Source organism: Sporobolomyces salmoneus, assembly GCF_050403485.1.
Source record: "Sporobolomyces salmoneus JCM6883 DNA, S_salmoneus_JCM6883_v1_ctg45, whole genome shotgun sequence".
In the NCBI taxonomy this organism is placed as follows: Eukaryota; Fungi; Basidiomycota; class Microbotryomycetes; order Sporidiobolales; family Sporidiobolaceae; genus Sporobolomyces; species Sporobolomyces salmoneus.
Window position 1 is genome coordinate 62,056 of NW_027481118.1, and position 15,929 is coordinate 77,984.

At 51.7% G+C, this 15,929-nt stretch overlaps 5 protein-coding genes across 5 annotated transcripts; 1 reads left to right on the forward strand and 4 right to left on the reverse strand.

The window, feature by feature from the left end:
* Positions 1–92: 92 nt before the first annotated feature.
* Positions 93–2,237, reverse strand: JCM6883_000319 (uncharacterized protein; the record flags this gene model as incomplete). The annotated part of the gene is made up of 9 exons (XM_076633832.1): positions 93–176; positions 260–412; positions 483–738; positions 804–866; positions 940–1,203; positions 1,272–1,513; positions 1,632–1,640; positions 1,727–1,768; positions 1,830–2,237. 9 exons carry the CDS (start codon positions 2,235–2,237, stop codon positions 93–95), a joined length of 1,521 nt encoding a protein of 506 aa, XP_076486188.1.
* A 364-nt stretch (positions 2,238–2,601) lies between these two features.
* Positions 2,602–4,363, reverse strand: JCM6883_000320 (DMT family transporter; the record flags this gene model as incomplete). Its single annotated transcript, XM_076633833.1, has 7 exons — positions 2,602–2,970; positions 3,044–3,419; positions 3,487–3,565; positions 3,669–3,900; positions 3,959–4,010; positions 4,075–4,272; positions 4,341–4,363. 7 exons carry the CDS (start codon positions 4,361–4,363, stop codon positions 2,602–2,604), a joined length of 1,329 nt encoding a protein of 442 aa, XP_076486189.1.
* A 1,506-nt stretch (positions 4,364–5,869) lies between these two features.
* JCM6883_000321 (uncharacterized protein) lies at positions 5,870–13,428 on the forward strand (the record flags this gene model as incomplete). The annotated part of the gene is made up of 20 exons (XM_076633834.1): positions 5,870–5,945; positions 6,026–6,603; positions 6,663–6,847; positions 6,908–7,254; positions 7,311–7,379; positions 7,441–7,470; positions 7,531–7,830; positions 7,900–7,974; positions 8,034–8,328; positions 8,399–8,712; positions 8,784–9,055; positions 9,116–9,254; positions 9,327–9,415; positions 9,480–9,577; positions 9,648–9,759; positions 9,825–10,011; positions 10,111–10,208; positions 10,278–10,446; positions 10,516–12,447; positions 12,509–13,428. 20 exons carry the CDS (start codon positions 5,870–5,872, stop codon positions 13,426–13,428), a joined length of 6,285 nt encoding a protein of 2,094 aa, XP_076486190.1.
* Positions 13,429–13,741: 313 nt separating this feature from the next.
* Positions 13,742–14,399, reverse strand: JCM6883_000322 (uncharacterized protein; the record flags this gene model as incomplete). The annotated part of the gene is made up of 5 exons (XM_076633835.1): positions 13,742–13,822; positions 13,891–13,932; positions 14,066–14,191; positions 14,281–14,310; positions 14,376–14,399. The coding sequence occupies 5 exons, from the start codon at positions 14,397–14,399 to the stop codon at positions 13,742–13,744; spliced, it is 303 nt and encodes a 100-aa protein (XP_076486191.1).
* A 221-nt stretch (positions 14,400–14,620) lies between these two features.
* Positions 14,621–15,465, reverse strand: RPC19 (DNA-directed RNA polymerase core subunit RPC19; the record flags this gene model as incomplete). The annotated part of the gene is made up of 5 exons (XM_076633836.1): positions 14,621–14,913; positions 15,005–15,054; positions 15,119–15,145; positions 15,212–15,309; positions 15,415–15,465. The coding sequence occupies 5 exons, from the start codon at positions 15,463–15,465 to the stop codon at positions 14,621–14,623; spliced, it is 519 nt and encodes a 172-aa protein (XP_076486192.1).
* Between the last annotated feature and the right edge of the window lie 464 nt (positions 15,466–15,929).

The window sequence follows — 15,929 nt, forward strand, 5'->3', positions numbered from 1 at the left end:
TGAACACCTGGGCCCTAAAGCGTAGGCGATTTTTGAGAACTCTCTGCTGCAAGAAACGGTGTCGAGCTCGAGTCGTTGTCGTGTTTTCTAGTCTAGTCGTGAGGCCAACACCCACCCCACGTTCCATCACATCCACCCCAATCCTTCGTACGTTTGAACGGAGGGTAATGAACAGGCTATGATGATCGCTCAAGATCAAGTCAGTTTTTCCTCGCAAGCTTGAAGGAAGACGGCTCCGGAGGGGTGATAGTGCACTTACATGCCAATAAATATCGACACTCCTCAATTTCCCTTCCTCTTTCACCCGTCTAGGTCCCGCTCGAGTCATGATAATCCTCGCTAAATTCGAATTGGGTGAAACGACCGCTGCATCAACGTGGTTCGAAAGGATTTCCGATCCGACTAGCATGCTCTGTTCCCATCACCTGTCTTCAGTACGATGGCCGAGGTGGACAACGGCTGAAAGTGAGCAAAGGACGAACCTGAGCATCTTGTAGACGTTGAAGGTCGGATTGATGGTTCCATTCATCTTGAACGAAACTCTGTTTCTCCCCTTCGCCTTCGGAAGAATGTTCGAGGAGTTCGAGGGAGAAACGTTGACAGATTGGATCGGAGGCGAAGAGGGAGAGAGCGTTCGGTTCGGTCGTCATGAGGAGGAGCCGAGGTTTCGTAGTAAGCGAGGAGGTAGAGGACGGGAGGGAGTCCCAGGCGGTGACACAGTGGTGTGTCACGTTACCGCTAGAGAGGGAGGCGAGGGGAGTTCAGCATAGAAAGCGGGGTAGAGTTTGAAAATTGAGACTGACCAAGAAAGTTGCGAAGATCCTACGCATTCTCGTTCGAGTTTGTCGCCTCCGCGCCAGTGTACTCTGTGGGAAAGTAAAGTAGTAAGAATCTCGCGTGTCCTTCAGACGAGTTTTTACAGAACTGCTTCTTCCTCACCCAATCGTCGCAACGCCCTTTTCACTCTCACCCTTATCCAGTCCCAATCTCGCCAATTCAGTATTCACTTTCGCCTCCATCAACGGATTGAACCTGAAATGTTCCGCCGACAGAGCAGAGTATTGATCGAAAATATCGGAGAAAACTCTCGGGACGTTCGAAGAAACGGGGACGGGTTTCGATGCGTCGAGTGGAGGGAGGGAATCGAGGTAGGACATTTTCGGGTAGATTAGAGCAGTGATATGATGATTCAGTGGGTGGATACTGTGAGCCCAGGAAAACGCTGACAAATTCAGTCACGAGATGAGAGAATTTGCCGCGGATGAACTCACTCATCAGTTCCCACGAGGAGTCGATTCACCGTAGGTCGATCAAAATTATCATTAATGACGTTTCCTACGTTGTCACTCACTCCCGATTCCTTGTGCGTTCGGTAGTAATCGGGGTCGTAGAGTTCTTCCGGAATTCGACAGTTGGGAAGAGGCATCGGAGCGAAGAAGTCGAGGTATCGACCGTATTTGTTTGCGCCTCGGTCAAAGAGGAGCTTGTAGCCGTGCATGTGGGCGACGATACCCTGTGAGCAGTGGCCCGAGAGAGAGGATTAGCGAAATTCGAAGCATCGAAACTTGAGGCGGTCTCGATTGAGCCACTTCGCGGTGTAAGAGCGAGTGCCCTTGAGAAGTGCGACTTACGGCTTGAAGCTACCATAGATGAGAGACAGTGTTAGCGTTAGCGGAACGGGTTTCGCGAAGAGCAAGGGAAAGAGCTCGAGAGAAAGGAGACTCACAACTGTCGTCGCTGTACTTCCGAATCCATATCCAAAGCTCCTCTGTCGTCACGTGAATTAGTCAGAGCTCCCTTACATGCAAAGAGAACCCTACCCAACTTACCCAATCGACCAACATCGTTCTCTCGCAAACTGGTAATTCTCCCTGATTCACTCCCAACTCTACGACGCTCGAATCTCCCCAAGTCTTCCACGGTCTCCCTTCATCCTTCCCATGACTACCCCGGGTCGTACTCGTCGAAAAGTACCCTCGCTGAAGACCAAAGAGCACGATCAGAGCCAAGGCGACGAGAGTTGCCCCTGTGATCGCTTTTCCTCCTCTCCACCGTCTCATATCTCCCGCTAGATACCTCCACGATGGTTGATGAGCTTTCTCAGAGATGCTAGCGTTGTCTGAATCGTCATCTGAGGGGGTGAGCGGCGTCTCTTTTCGGCTCCAAGGGGATGCGTTTCGGGTGAGCGAGGCGGCTTCTTCGTCTGAGTTCCGAGGAGGGGTCGACCAGAACGGCATAGTCGAGGGTGCTGGCGAGGTGGAAGAGAGAGGAGGGAGAGCGAGAATCGAGCGGCCGATGAGCGGGCCGAACTTCTTGGCTCTCCGAACCGTGCTGCCGAAACGAAGTTTCGTATCTCTTTCGTGTTTACACACTGAGGCTTTGCTATAGCGTGTATAGATGTCGCGTAGGACAAATAGAAACGGTAGCCGAAGATGAAGAAAAAGAAAATTATAGGGCTCTCGAAATTCGCAAGTAACTGGTTCGGGAGAGGCTGCAAGCGGGTGGCTCTATTCTAGCATATATAGTAGGACAACAAGAGTGCGAGGAAAACAAGTGCGAGCGAGAAAGTGTACAGGCGGAGAGAACGCTCAGAACAGGTTTCTACCGTCTTCGATCTCTCCTCGTCCCTTCCTCCTCATCGCTCTCGCTCGCCCTATAATCCCTCTCACTCCCTTCCCTACTCAGCAGTCTCTCCGTTTCGTTTCCTCCCTCCTCCTCATCTCCCGCTCCACCGTTCTCGACAACCGCGACTAATCCCGCTCCTTTCTCTTCCGCCTCCCTCAGATCCATCATTCCATTCCCTACGAAACTTCCCAACACAAGTAAGCCACCTAGGAACGAGAACAAGGATACTGGAGCTGAACGATAGAGATCTCCAGCGATCGCGAGAGGAATCGTCAAGGATAAACCTAGGGTGACTGCGAGAGGGGAAGTGAGGAGCATTGATCGAAGATAGAGAGCATCCGATACCTATTCACCACTCACACTCGAGAGGTCAGTCCAGCTCGAGAAGGAGAGAGAGGAGAAAGGGAGAGAGACGAACGAAAGTAATCGAAGCGTTAATCATGATACTAGCCCACAATTCTCCTCCTTTCGGTACCTCGAACCTCTCGACCCCGGTAAGATGGAGAAGTACTCCGATAGGCCACATGAACAAGATGTTCCATAACCCGACGAATCCGAAAAATAGGGTCATTGAAACTCGTGCTTCCGAACGGATTTGAACTTTGAGGAGGAGGACGTAGGCGGCGTAGGCGACGGCGGACACGAGGGCAAGGAAATCACCGAGAAGTGGGTGGGAGAAGGCAGGGTGCGAGAAAGGAGGAGGCGGGTGAGAAGGGTCGAGCGGAGGAGAAGGAATTGTTGGGGGGAGAGCGACGTGCGAATCATTCAGAGAGACAACGGCTACTCCAAGAATACTGCATGCGCGAGAAGAGCCTTAGTACTGTGCGTCTAGTATCGTGAGTAAGGGGAGAGAAGCTTTACCTGAGAACTACCGCGACGAATTTTCCGGCGGTAAACGATTCGACTCCGATCGCCGCACCAGCTGCAAGAGTGAAGAAGCCTGTAAAACGAGGCAATAGAACCACAACTGGTCAGCGACTAATCTGCCGCAGGGGAAATTCGCGAATCGCAGGCTCAAAAGAATCGAAAAGGTTGAAACTGACCACTCATACTCGTCAAGATCGTCGTGGAGCTAACGCTCGTATATCCCAACGCAGCATTCATCGCCCAATTTGCCGCAAACCATAATCCACAGAACGCTAGTGCCAGTTTCGCCGTTTCTCTCGTTGAGAGAGGAGGGTCTACAGGGAGAATCGGGACGTGTCGACCCATGTCGGTGCGAGAGGGTCGGGCGCGGGAGAGGGATCGAGAGGTGTCGCGTCGATGGGAGAGAGCCTACAACGAAAGAGGGAGTCAGCTGGGAATAAGAGAAACAGGAGGGACAGAAACGTACGTCTGGTCTGTGAGGGTTCCCGTTGATCTCGATGAACTGTGTCGGTGTGAATCTAGTGAACACAGGAATATGCTGAGTCAAACGTCAGAGTGGATCAAGAACGGCATCGAACTCACGCAGTTAAATGTTGATCGTTCTTCGATGTTGGAGCCACAACGACGCTTCTCACGCTGACACTTCGAATGCTATCACCTCCATCTCTGTCCCTATCGCCTTCGCGACCTTTCCGGCGATTCCGCAGGTACCGTAATCCGGGTCGTATCAGGTACAGAGAGAATGTTGAAGTGCAAATCCAGGTGACGAGGAACGGTTTACTGTCGAGGAGAGCGGTGGATTAGCTACGTGGGGGTGAAGAGAAAGGTCCTAAGATCATGTGGCTCACTTGTAGTCCATCCCCGTGAACATCTCTGCAGGTGGAGGGAGAAAAACGAAAATAGGTCAGTTTTCATTTTCTCCCAAAACTCGCAACACTTGCTTTTCTCGTGCCCACTCTGTTCCGCTCTATCCTGTTCGTCTTTTTTAGTCTCAATGTGCCGTCCATGAGCCGATCGACGCTCGCTGTCTGTCGTCCGACTCGATCTTTCCCATTTTGTTTCGCTCGAATCCCTCTTTCCCTTTCGTCTCCCATGGCTTCCTTCGACGTTCTGCTACTACTGTGTATGTCTCTGACTATAGACTCGTTGGCAGAGAGAGGTCTACTTGCCTGACATGAGAAACGAAGACTAGAAGTCGTTCAACTTCGCATCAGCTCCCGAGCTACGGCTGTAGCTTCATTTGCGAATTGGTACTCACAGATACCCATAGCAACACCACTAGAATCAACAGAGATGTCCCGAGGAAGTACTCGGACTTCTTCAATTCAACCGCTAGCGGCACGAGTGGATCTGAGGACGCTCTTGTCCGCGAAGGAGATCGTGAGCGTGACATTCGAGGTCGAAAGTGCTGGACTGTCGGAAGGCGAGATTTGGTCGATGATGATAGAGGTCAACCTTGCTCGAAGAACGATCTCTCTCTTCCATCCGCAACTCAAACTTTTCGATCGATAACTAGTCCGGCCAATGCCGATCAAGCTACTGTACCCTTCTACCGGCTCAAAACCACCCAAACACATCGCCGTACAGCGTTTCACTCGACTCGTTTTCATCTCACCAAATCGGGAATTCTCCCTGATCACCTCACCACCTTCCTCTGGGCATCAAGTGAGCCGGTCAATCGCCCAGTACAGCTCATTTAACATATCCCACCTCAAGTCCACGCACCAGGAGATGTCACAAGCCCATTACGAATTCCCTGCTCTCAGCCCGCTCAACAATCCTCTCTCAGGCAGTGAAAACACGGTAGCAGGTTGATTGGAAAAGTCAGCTGAAGGGTATAGAGGCGGAATTCCATCATTACATCGGCTCAGAGGCGGAGAAAGCCAACCTTTCCCTGCTCCTCCCTTCTTTTTGCCAGAGGACGAACAGCTATAGGTAACGACGTTCTCTCTTCGTAGGGCTCCTTACCGTAATTTATGCAACGTATTCCACTCAGCAACGAAGCGATCGAGACGTGATTAACCCTCTTTAGCGTCTCCAAAAGTGCGAGAGAAACAAGAGACAGTATTCGAGGCGCGTTTTGCTTGTTTGCGCTTCGTGGAGAGATCGACAAGCTATCCAAACGACCCTACATAGCGTCAGAACGACAGTTTGCTAGGTGTCGAGGGGAGATAATGCGGATTTTCTACGGCGAACAACTCCTCTCCCTCAAATCTCCCATATCTCCCCCTCACCCTCCTCCAGAGACCAGCTCGCTAATTGCAATACCTCCCTGAACCTTTCAAGATCATCCTCCGACCTCTGTAACCTTTCATCGCGCTCCCAGTCCTCTCAAACTTCGACTTCGCCCCTCGTTCGAAATCCCTCTCCGGACCTCATGCCACGGCGTTCTGCCAAGGCCGTGCAGCCGTCTGGACCCCTCGTGTTCAATGGTAAACCTTTACGACCGAACGGTGAGTCTCCCAGACCCTTCTCTCGTCCTCTCTCGTTGATCATCCCATCTCATCTCCCCTCGCCTCTCTTCTCGGGACAGATCACGTATTCGTGTCCCCTCCTTGGCAAGATCGAGATGGAGAACCATATTTGATCGCGAGGGTACTGGAAGTCTTGCAACCGACGAATCCTCAAGGCCTCAAACCTTCCGCCTCTCTCACCGCTCCTGATCCTCCTCCTCCTCCCCCTCCTCCCACTCTCGCGAAAGAGATCCCTGATTCGCTTCCAGCGAGTCTAGCGTCCCTCTCTCTGCCAATGACCCTCTCGACTGAAGACGACCATTCCTCTGAAACTTCTTCGATTGGTCGCGCTCCCTCTCCCGACCCCTCAACCTCTTCGACCCAAGTCTCGAAATCGACGGTAACAGCAACAACGACTACTAGTACGCCTCGTACGGCGAACGAACAAACGGATTTACGAGTTCGAGTCGCTTATTATTTCCGAACGAGGGATATCACGAATCGTTACGTTGCCGACCACCGTTTGATCGTTGCGACGATGCATAGTGATACGGTACCTGCGAGTTATATCAGAGGGATCTGTAGGGTTATGCATAAGGAACATGTAGAGGATTTGGAAGCGTGGAAGAGACAAACTGATACTTTTTACTGGTGTCAAGTGAGTTTCCTTCCCTCCTCTCCGCTCGAACGACTGATGTTGATGTGTCCGTCGAGTAGCTCTACGATCGATACCTTCATCGTTACTTCGATGCGTTACCAACTGTTCGAGTCAAGAACGCTCCTCAAGAAGTTTTAGATCATCTCCTCTCGAACTTCGAATTCGTTCTGTGCGAAGTGAACACCGGGAATCAACTCTGTGACGCTCAAAGAGGTTGTCACGCTTGCTCGAAATGGGCCGCTTCGTACGTTCCCTCTTCCTCCCTGTTTTTCCCTCACTAACTCGCTCTTTCTTGCGAATTTAGACCCGAATCCGTCACCTGTCTCCGTTGTCAAAAAGTCTTCCATTTAACCTGTCTCGATCCTCCACTCCCAGCCAAGCCAAAAGCAGGATACGCCTGGTCCTGTGCGCCTTGTACGAAAGCTCACGAGGAAGAACTCGAAGACAGTTTGAACGGAAAGGGTAAAGCGGCGGGGAAAGCTGGAATCGCACCACCGATGAGGAAGGCAGCGGAAGGGGCGAGGAGTATCACGATGGCGCAGTATGGTTCGTCGAAAGAATCGTCGTTGGTGAACATCGGCGAGAATGGATCGGTTTCGAGTGCTTCGACTCCGACGACGATGGGGAAAGGAAAGGGGAAAGGTAAACAAGGTGAGTAGAGAACGCCCTCCTTTGGACAGAGAGGGTATTGACTCTTGTGGGAATAGCTCGATTGCTCGGAAACCCTGATCCTCACGATTGGAAAACGACTCATGGTTGGCCGTTTCGATATTTCGGTGGGTTTCTCCTCCGCTCTATCATCATGTGAGTATGTGAGCTGACGGAACGCCCTCACAGGCATGCACGTCAACGCCTATGGAGTACTCGGTGAATCTCATTCTCCTCTTTTTCTCGCAGTTTCGCACTGACTCTCTCGTGACTTGTTAGACCCTCACGATTCCCTCTATCCCCGCGCCTCGACTCGACTCGGGAACAAGTTCCAATGCACCGTTCCCGAATGGGATCCGACAACGAATTCCGAAATCGCTCCTCCCGGCCCCCGAAACTACTACCAACCGAAGAAAAGCCGAGCTTCTACGCCTTCAGTCGCGCCGAACGGATCGAGGGACAAGGACCTCGAGACGGATTGGATCGAGGAGAAAGATAAAAGTGGAGCCGGAGGGGAAAAGGAAAAGGAGAAGGAGAAGGGGAAAGAGAAGGAAAAGGAACCTAAACCGAAGAAGAGTGGTGAGTTTCTCTCGGAGACTATTCTGGGCGAATCGTAACTCGTGCTCACTCGACATGCCGCCGCTTTAGATATCGTCCCTCGAGGTGAAGATGAAGCTCTTACGATCATCTATCGACCTGAAGGGAAAATCGACGACGAAGTTTGTGAGTCTTTCTTCTGTACGCTCTGAACTTCTCTCTCAGATCTGACTCGTCGGTGATAGTCGAGATCTTGTTCAACGACGTCAAGAAGCTTCGTTCCTACTCCTCAGCCGGAGTCGATGTCCTCAATCGAGCCGTGAAACTCCTCGCCGAAAACAACGGAGACATCCCAGCTACGATCGCCGCTCTACGTAAAGTCCCTCTCGCGACTCTCGGTCACGCAATCTGGAACGAAGCCGAGAGGAAACAATTGAGTGATGGAGCGGCTCAATATCACAACGATATCGCAGAGATTGCGAAACACATCAAGACGAAAAAGATGTCGGACGTTGTCAAGAAGTACTACATCTCGATTGGGTGAGTTGTCCTCTCTCTCGGTCGTTAGTAGTCGAGGCGCTAACTCGTGCTTTCCTTCTTTCGTTCTCAGTCACAACCTTCAAGAAGACGAACTACAACAACCTGAAGAACGTACCGCAGTCGCCTCTCGAGCTCGACGACCAACTCACAAGAAAGCGACTCGAGCGAAACTCAAAGCTGACGAAGACGATCAAGAAGATGACGATCACGGTTCAGTGTGCGGTCAACCTACCAGCAATACTCAACGAAGGAACCGATTCTGTGCGATTTGCGAAGAGACGGAATCAGACAAGTGGTACTTCTGTCCGGAGAACATCTGCGAACTCGAGATCAAACCGGTGCCGCTCGTCATGTGTGAACCTTGCGGATTCCGTTGGAGACACTGTCAGTCCTTTCTCGTGTCGTATCTCTGTTGATGACGTCGTGCTGATCTTCTCGCCGCGAATCGAAAACAGATGGAGCTCAATATCCTCCTCTCGCCGAAGAACTTCGACCGATCGTTGAGAAACCTGAAAAGGCTGAGAAAGTCGAGAAAGCTCCCAAGGCAACGAAGGAGAAGGCGGAGAAGGTTTCGAAACAGCAGCAACGACCATCCGTCGAACCAGTCGTCGAGAAGGAACGAATTTCGGAGCGAGCGGAAAGATCGCAGCGACAAAAGAAAGCTCCGATCATGTTTGGCGACGAGGAAGATCACTCGGTTGCTATCAAAGCTGGTCTCAAGGATCCTGTACGTATGACTAGTGCTCTCTTTCTCGCAGCCACTGACACTTTTGGTCGTCGCGAGCAGAAAGAGAAAGAAAAAACTCCTGCGCCTAAGATCATTCGTCCACCTATCGTCCCGAAGAAACCTTGCGTACTTTGCAAACGTTACGAACCGAAAACTGCTCTATATCACTGCATCAAGTGTACTTTCTCGGGACATGCTTGTGAGTTTTTCTTTTTTCTCCCTTTCTTCTCGAACGATTTCACTCACCAAGCGTCTCGTTCGCTCGATTCAGCTTGTTACGGTATCCCTGAAGGTACTCCACTGAAGAAATGGTTCTGCGAGTTGTGCGAACGGGAGAAGACACACACTCGACTTCAGCTCGTAAGCTTTTCTTCCCCTTCTCGCGATGTATTCCCCCTTGGCTCACCCTCTACTCGCCGAGCAGCACCCTCAATGCGTTCTCTGCCCTCCTCCTCCTCCCGACGACGAGACTATCTATCCCTTGAACGCTCTCGATGCGCTCAAACCTACCGAATCGAACAAGTGAGCGAGAAAGTTCCCGAATCCGTGCAACCTGCGCGTTTGCTGATACGAGAAACCCGTCGCTTCGCAGCTTCGTACATCTCCTCTGCTCGATCTGGCACCCTGAACTTCGTTTCTCCGAGCCTTCACTGTTCAAAACGGTCGAAGCGTTCGCGAATCTCTCGATGCAACGTGCGAGAGAGGTGAGTCTTCTCCACTAAACGCCCGGCTCTTCCTCGATACTGACGCCGTCTTGCTTCTCAACCAGAAATGTTGCATCTGTCACCAACGAGGAGTCGGCGTGACGATTCAGTGTCAAGAATGTAACAAAAAGTTTCATGTCGCTTGCGCCTACGCGAAGAACTTCAAGTTCGCTTTCGAGGTTCAAGTCCCGGTCGTCAGCAACAAGAAGAAGTTGAAGGACATCATCACGGTCAAGTTCAAGGACGCCGAAGGTTCGTTCCAACTTCTTTCTTTCTTCCCTCCTCTCCCTCTCTCTTTTCCCCACTTCGACTCCCGACCCAACTGACTTCTCTCCCGCGCACGCTCGATAGGTGTTCTCACACCGGGGGTTTGGTGTAACGATCACCCTTGGAACATTCCCGAGCGTAAAACTTGGGATCTCGGATCGAGGTGTCAAGCGGGAAAAATTGTTTGTCCCACCTCTTTTCTCTCCCTTTTCCTCAATCACTCTGATTTACAAATCCTCGTCGCGCGATAGACTGCTCTACAACTCTACGCTCGAGATTACAAAGGACCTAAACCTCCTGATCAACCTCTACGACTTCGTCAAGCGAAACGACTCGACGCGGTCATCGAACCCGTTCTTGTCCCGAGACCTCCTACTCCTCCTCCCGTCGTCGATAGATACCGACCTAGTCTTCTCACCGGTGAGCGCTCTTCACCCCTCTCCCTCATCGGCGTTGTTCCGTCGGCTGACCTCTTTCTTCCGCTCGTAGCTGTTCTCGAAGATTCGATCGCTCAAGCTCAAGCTCCGATGTTAGAGGGCGCGGACTACTCCCCTTCGGTTGCGGGATCTCCTATCGATCCTGCTTTCTTCCCCTCGAGGAACTCGAAACGCCGCTCGACTTCGATTTACGCATCTCCCGCTCGTTGGTCGCCTCCTCCCGTTGGAGCTTCTAGCTCAGGAGGAGGTATCGTCCTACCGCTCATTGGAGGACAACAAGCGATCGAACTACCAGCTTTACCGGGTGCTTCGATCGAAGAGATGAAATTGGAAGAAGAAGGGGAACGAGGAGAACAAGGGGAAGGTGAACAAGAGGACGACGATGATGACTATGCACCTCGACACTTGATCAACTCGGACGCAGATCTCATCGTCTCCGGTAAGAGGGTTCGTCGACCGAAAGCTCCTCCGACTTTGATCGTCAACACTCCGAAACAACTCAAGAAACGTCGAACTGGTTCTTTCGTTCCTTCCGATAACCTCCTATCGGATTCTCCCCTCATCGTCGCTACGGCATCGACTCAAGCTCTACCTCCTCTCCCTGGACTACCGGCAACCTCGAGCTCGAACACTTTACCCGCTCTTCCTCTTCTCGTTCCCGAGGCCCTCCCCGTTCTTCCTACTCCTCCTCCTCTTCCGACTTCCACGATGCCAGGTCCTTCTCACGACGAAACTGTTCAAGATCCAGTGGACAATAACGAAGTCGCGGTTGATGCGAATGAACCCGTGGTCGAGAACGGAGAACCCGAACCGTCAACTTCTGGAGGCGCTCAAGGAGAACAACCTCCCGCTCAACCCGATTTCTCGACTGTCTCTGCTACCGACGAACCTATGGACGCTCTCTCAGCCGTCGCTGCTGCAATCGCCGCCGCTGATCGTTCTGCGAAAGGAGCGAATGGTTCTCTCCCTCAGGATCAAGATCAAGACATGGCAATCGACCCAGCTCTCGACGAGTCCTCTCACCAAGCTCAAGAGCCAGAGCAAGTCGAAGAGAACGCTGACGATTCGGATCACGAAGTCGAGGCCGCTCTTCTCCTTCCCCCTCTTCCTCAACTCAACAACTCTTCCGCGTCGAAAGCCAAGTCTCCCGTTCGAGCTACTTCGCAACTACCCGCGGCAGAACCCGAGCAACCCGAGGGCGAAGAGACTCAGGAGGAAACGACGGATGAGAGCGCCGCCTCGAAACGTCGTTCGTCTCGTCGAAGTGGTCCTCCGAAATGGTACGACGCTGCCACTGGACCTCCCTCGTCGGTTCCTCACGGTTATCACTCGGCGGCGGTTCCGAATGGAGTGAGCTCCTCGACGTCTCCATCTCAACCTGTCGCGAGTGGAAGCGGAAGCGCAAGTCGACCTCGAGCGACAAGAGCTTCAACCTCCTCGAACTCGACCTCGAAGGCCAACGAATCGAACTTGCTCGAACCGTTGCCATCGACTCCGACAGCTCCAGCTCCAGCTCCCGCTCCTTACGGCGGACTTCCCCTTCTCCCAAGTTTCGCTCGTCACCTCGAAGCTCAACGTACCGGAGGAGGAGGAGGAGGAGCTTCTGCATACCCTTCAACTCCAGTATCGAATGGAGCGATCGGAGGAGGAGCGCACGGTGCAGGACTCTTCGATTACATGCAACCTCACGAAGCGACGACGACTCCTCGTTCGGCAACAACGAATCAATCGTTCTTACCGGCTCTCACGACTCACGACAGCAACAGCAGTTTCGGACAACAAGACATGTCTCTCGACTCGCCTCAGCAAGGAGACCTCTCTGCGGGCGAACCCGACTTTTTGCAACCTTCGAAGAGGAAGAGAAGAAGATACCCTCGAGGTTGGCAAAATCCTTCGGACGCGATGATCTGCGCGAATTGTCAAACCGACAAGTCTCCGTTGTGGAGGAGGAACGCTCAAGGCGCTTACGAGTGTAACGCTTGTTGTGAGTTACTCTTCTCTTTTCCCAGCTTTTGCGAAACGAGAGCTGACTCTTTCTGTCGCAGGTCTGTACTTCAAGTCTCACGGACATCATCGACCTCCTCGAGTTGTTGATCGGGGTATCGGAGAAGCTCGAATGACCAAACGACGAATCGAAGCGAACGGAGGAATCGCACCCCAAAAGAGTCAAAAACGATCTCGACCTTCCGGCTCTTCCTCGAATGGCTCTCTCCCTTCTCTCCACCACGGTCCTCATGGAGGTCAACACGCGTTCCAACAACCTATCTTCTCGTACGATCAATCATACGGTGGAGGAATTCCCGGAATCTCGACGAGTATGCCCTTCCCCGATCTACCTGCTCTCCCTCTTCCTCCCCTCCCCGGTGCCGCCGCGTTCAACAGTACCCTCTCGGGAGGTCTCGCTCCGAGTACCTATCAGAGCCCTTATTCGTACACTTCCGATTCGGCCTATTCGAACCCTCACCCTCTCGCGTATTCTCACGTTCCTTTGGCTTCGACTTCGAATTCTTCCTACAACCCCTTCAACTTACCTTCCCCTACTCGCTTGGATCAAGACGATATTCAAGTTGGTGGATCTAGCAACGGAGGACAACCTCAAGGATCGGGAGGAGGCGCTACTTCAGGAGTCGTCAGTTCGGAAAACGACGATCATCGTAGAATGTTGGAATTGTTGGCGACTCAAGCTCTCAATTTCGGACCTTCGACAATGGATGACGATCTCTCTGGAGGATCGAACACCTCTCCGTCTCAACATGGAGGTGGAGGAGGAGGAGCGAACGGACAAGAATCTTCCGGAACTCGAGATGCGACGACTTCATCTTCGGCTCCTGATATCGAGACTTCTCTCCCGATGACGACGATGGCTGGTACTAGTCAAGGAGGTGGTGATTTGACTCAGTTGTATCAACCTAGTCCTCCTCCTTCGGCTTCGGTCATGCCTCTTCATCCTCTACCTTTCTCTTGAATAGTTTGATTTGATTTTTTCTCATTTCTGTCCTGGCATTCGTTTTCATGTTTGCATCCACATAGCTCGCGTTCATTCCATCTTTTCTAGGATATTCTCTTCCCTTTTTTGCTCGATTGAAAAAACTCAATTCTCTCTTCTTTTTTGTTGTTTTGTGTCTTTTGGAAATCGAATCGCCTGCTCCCTGTCTCTACGGCACTCGTCCGTCTCTCTTGCTTCAGCAGTAGGTGAGAGAACGTTATAAACACAGGGGCACTTGCAACAAAAGAAAGAGAGAAGATTGAGGACCGGACGAGAACTACTCGCATTTTTTCTAGTGGTGAGCTACGGGTTCTCCTTTGTATTGACTCTCATCTTTGACTCCGAGTTCTCCCGTCTTGAATTGCTTAGCCCACTGCACGATTGACGAGATAAGAATCAGCGGTCGAGAGCGAGTTAAAGAGGAAGAAAGGGTGAACGCACCATTTGTGAGGGAATAGGTCGGGTAGGTTCCGTGTGTCTCCACTGTTCACGTTCGCCCACAACATATCAGCTCCTTTCGGACGCTAGTGAGGTGGAGGGAGGAGCTCTCGAGACGCAGCCATCCTCATCTCGGCTTCTCGACCTCGGGCGCTGATGTAGAGTCGGGGAAACGTACCTCTCTCTGAGCAGAATAAGACCAGATCCCGTACGTAGCTAATCCGATTCCCATGAAGACGAAACCGGTCGAAGATTTCCAGTTTGAAGGTCGAGTCCACCATCCTCCGGCCGGAGACCAGACTTCCTACATGCGAGAAGAGGGAAATACTGCTTGATTCAGGCTGCTCGCGGGAGGTCCTCGGAGGTAGGGGGGAGGGAGAGAGATGTACGAACCTTGGGGTAAGGGAAATGAGCTCCTCCTCCCTGAGCAATGAGAGGCGTGGTCAGTACATTTAAGAGGTTTCTAGAGAGTCATAGAGTGAGCTCACTTGTCTTGGTGCTGTGGGAATCATGTTTGCGATGAGATTGAGTGTGTCAAAGATCAAGCTCTCCGCTCTCGAGCTTAGCTTTCGATTTGGATCTCAATACAAATCGATTGTACAATCAACTCTCTGCTCCAGGATCTGAGGAGAGTAGGAGACGATTTGCGAAGTCGTAATTATACAGTATGAAGATACAAACGATGCTGCTCTAGCGAAAGAAAAACGACGAACACCAAGAAAGAAAAACGAGACTATCGACCCGATTTGACAGCTTTCGCACCCTTCAGTTTCGGTTGTTCTGCCGCCGCTTCCTCTTCCTCCTTCTTCTTCTGTGCCTCTTTCCATTCCTCCCAACTTCCTTTCCCCTGACTCTCCTTCTCAGCCCATAATCGTTCGTTGACCGCTTCGAAATCGTATGAAGGTTCTTCGACTCGGGCGAAGTCTCCAGCGGCGAGGGATGCAGTGTATTGTTCCAGGATCGTTTCCGTCATTTGTTCGATGTTGTCGAGAGCTTCGTTCAGGGCGTCGAGCGAAGATTTTCCATCTAGAAAACGAAAATTGAGCGAACGGAAGGCTCTCACGGTCAGCTTCAACTGAAGACAGATCGTCACGAACTAAGAGAGACCTTCGCTTACCATACATCTGGATACGAATGTGAATCTTGGCTTCTGAAGGATGCGGTGCGCTGTGAAACGAAAATGTCGCGTAATCAGACTTCAAGCTCCAACTTCGCATACTTTCCGACTCACCTGTATCCACAAAACTCTACCGCAGGGCTGTAATGACGATCACAATCAGTCAGCAACGACAAAGAGAACAGGGAGAAGAGAGAGGAGACCGACTTCTTCATCAACATCCATCTGAGCAAGTTTCCAATCGTATGGTCCTCTTCCAAGATGCAATAAGTAGCCTGATTCAATCCTTCAGTAGCTCCCGGTAGCTGTTCCAGTGAGCCGAAGTTGATGAAGAATTGTTCAGCAAAAAGTCTCCTTCTTCGACTCCTTCTTTCCGGGGGGTCAAATGAGTAAGGGTAGTGCAGACTTACGATGCTGACTTTGTCTCCCGTCACTACCGCGATCTCGTGCCGTGTACTCATGATGTCGTTTGAATCGTTTAGAGATGAAGTTCTTCAGCGAGCTCTCTCTCTCTTCTACCATTCACTGCCCGTCGTTCATACACACTATTCTCATCGCTCTGTGCTCGGGATAGCTACACGAGAAAAGGCCCTTTGTTCCGTCGCGAAAAACAAATCCCACATTCCTTGTCTTTGTTTTCTCCCCTTGTTTGTCCAAAAGTCGGACCAGTTTTGAAATCCTGGGCTATCAGTCACGCAGCCAGGGACTGCTATCCAGAGAAAAGACTATACTCAGAACTAGCGACCAACTTCAGTGCTTATCTGCCTTCGCGCGCGACGGAATGATCGAAAGTTTACACGTTTTTTTCTTTCTGGATTCCGCTTGTTCTTTTGACAACGCCGCTACCTCCTGCTCCCTGCTTCTTCTTGCCCTTTCTTTTCCCATACCGTCCATAAGAGGAACCGACGTCTCGACCTTGTTCTTT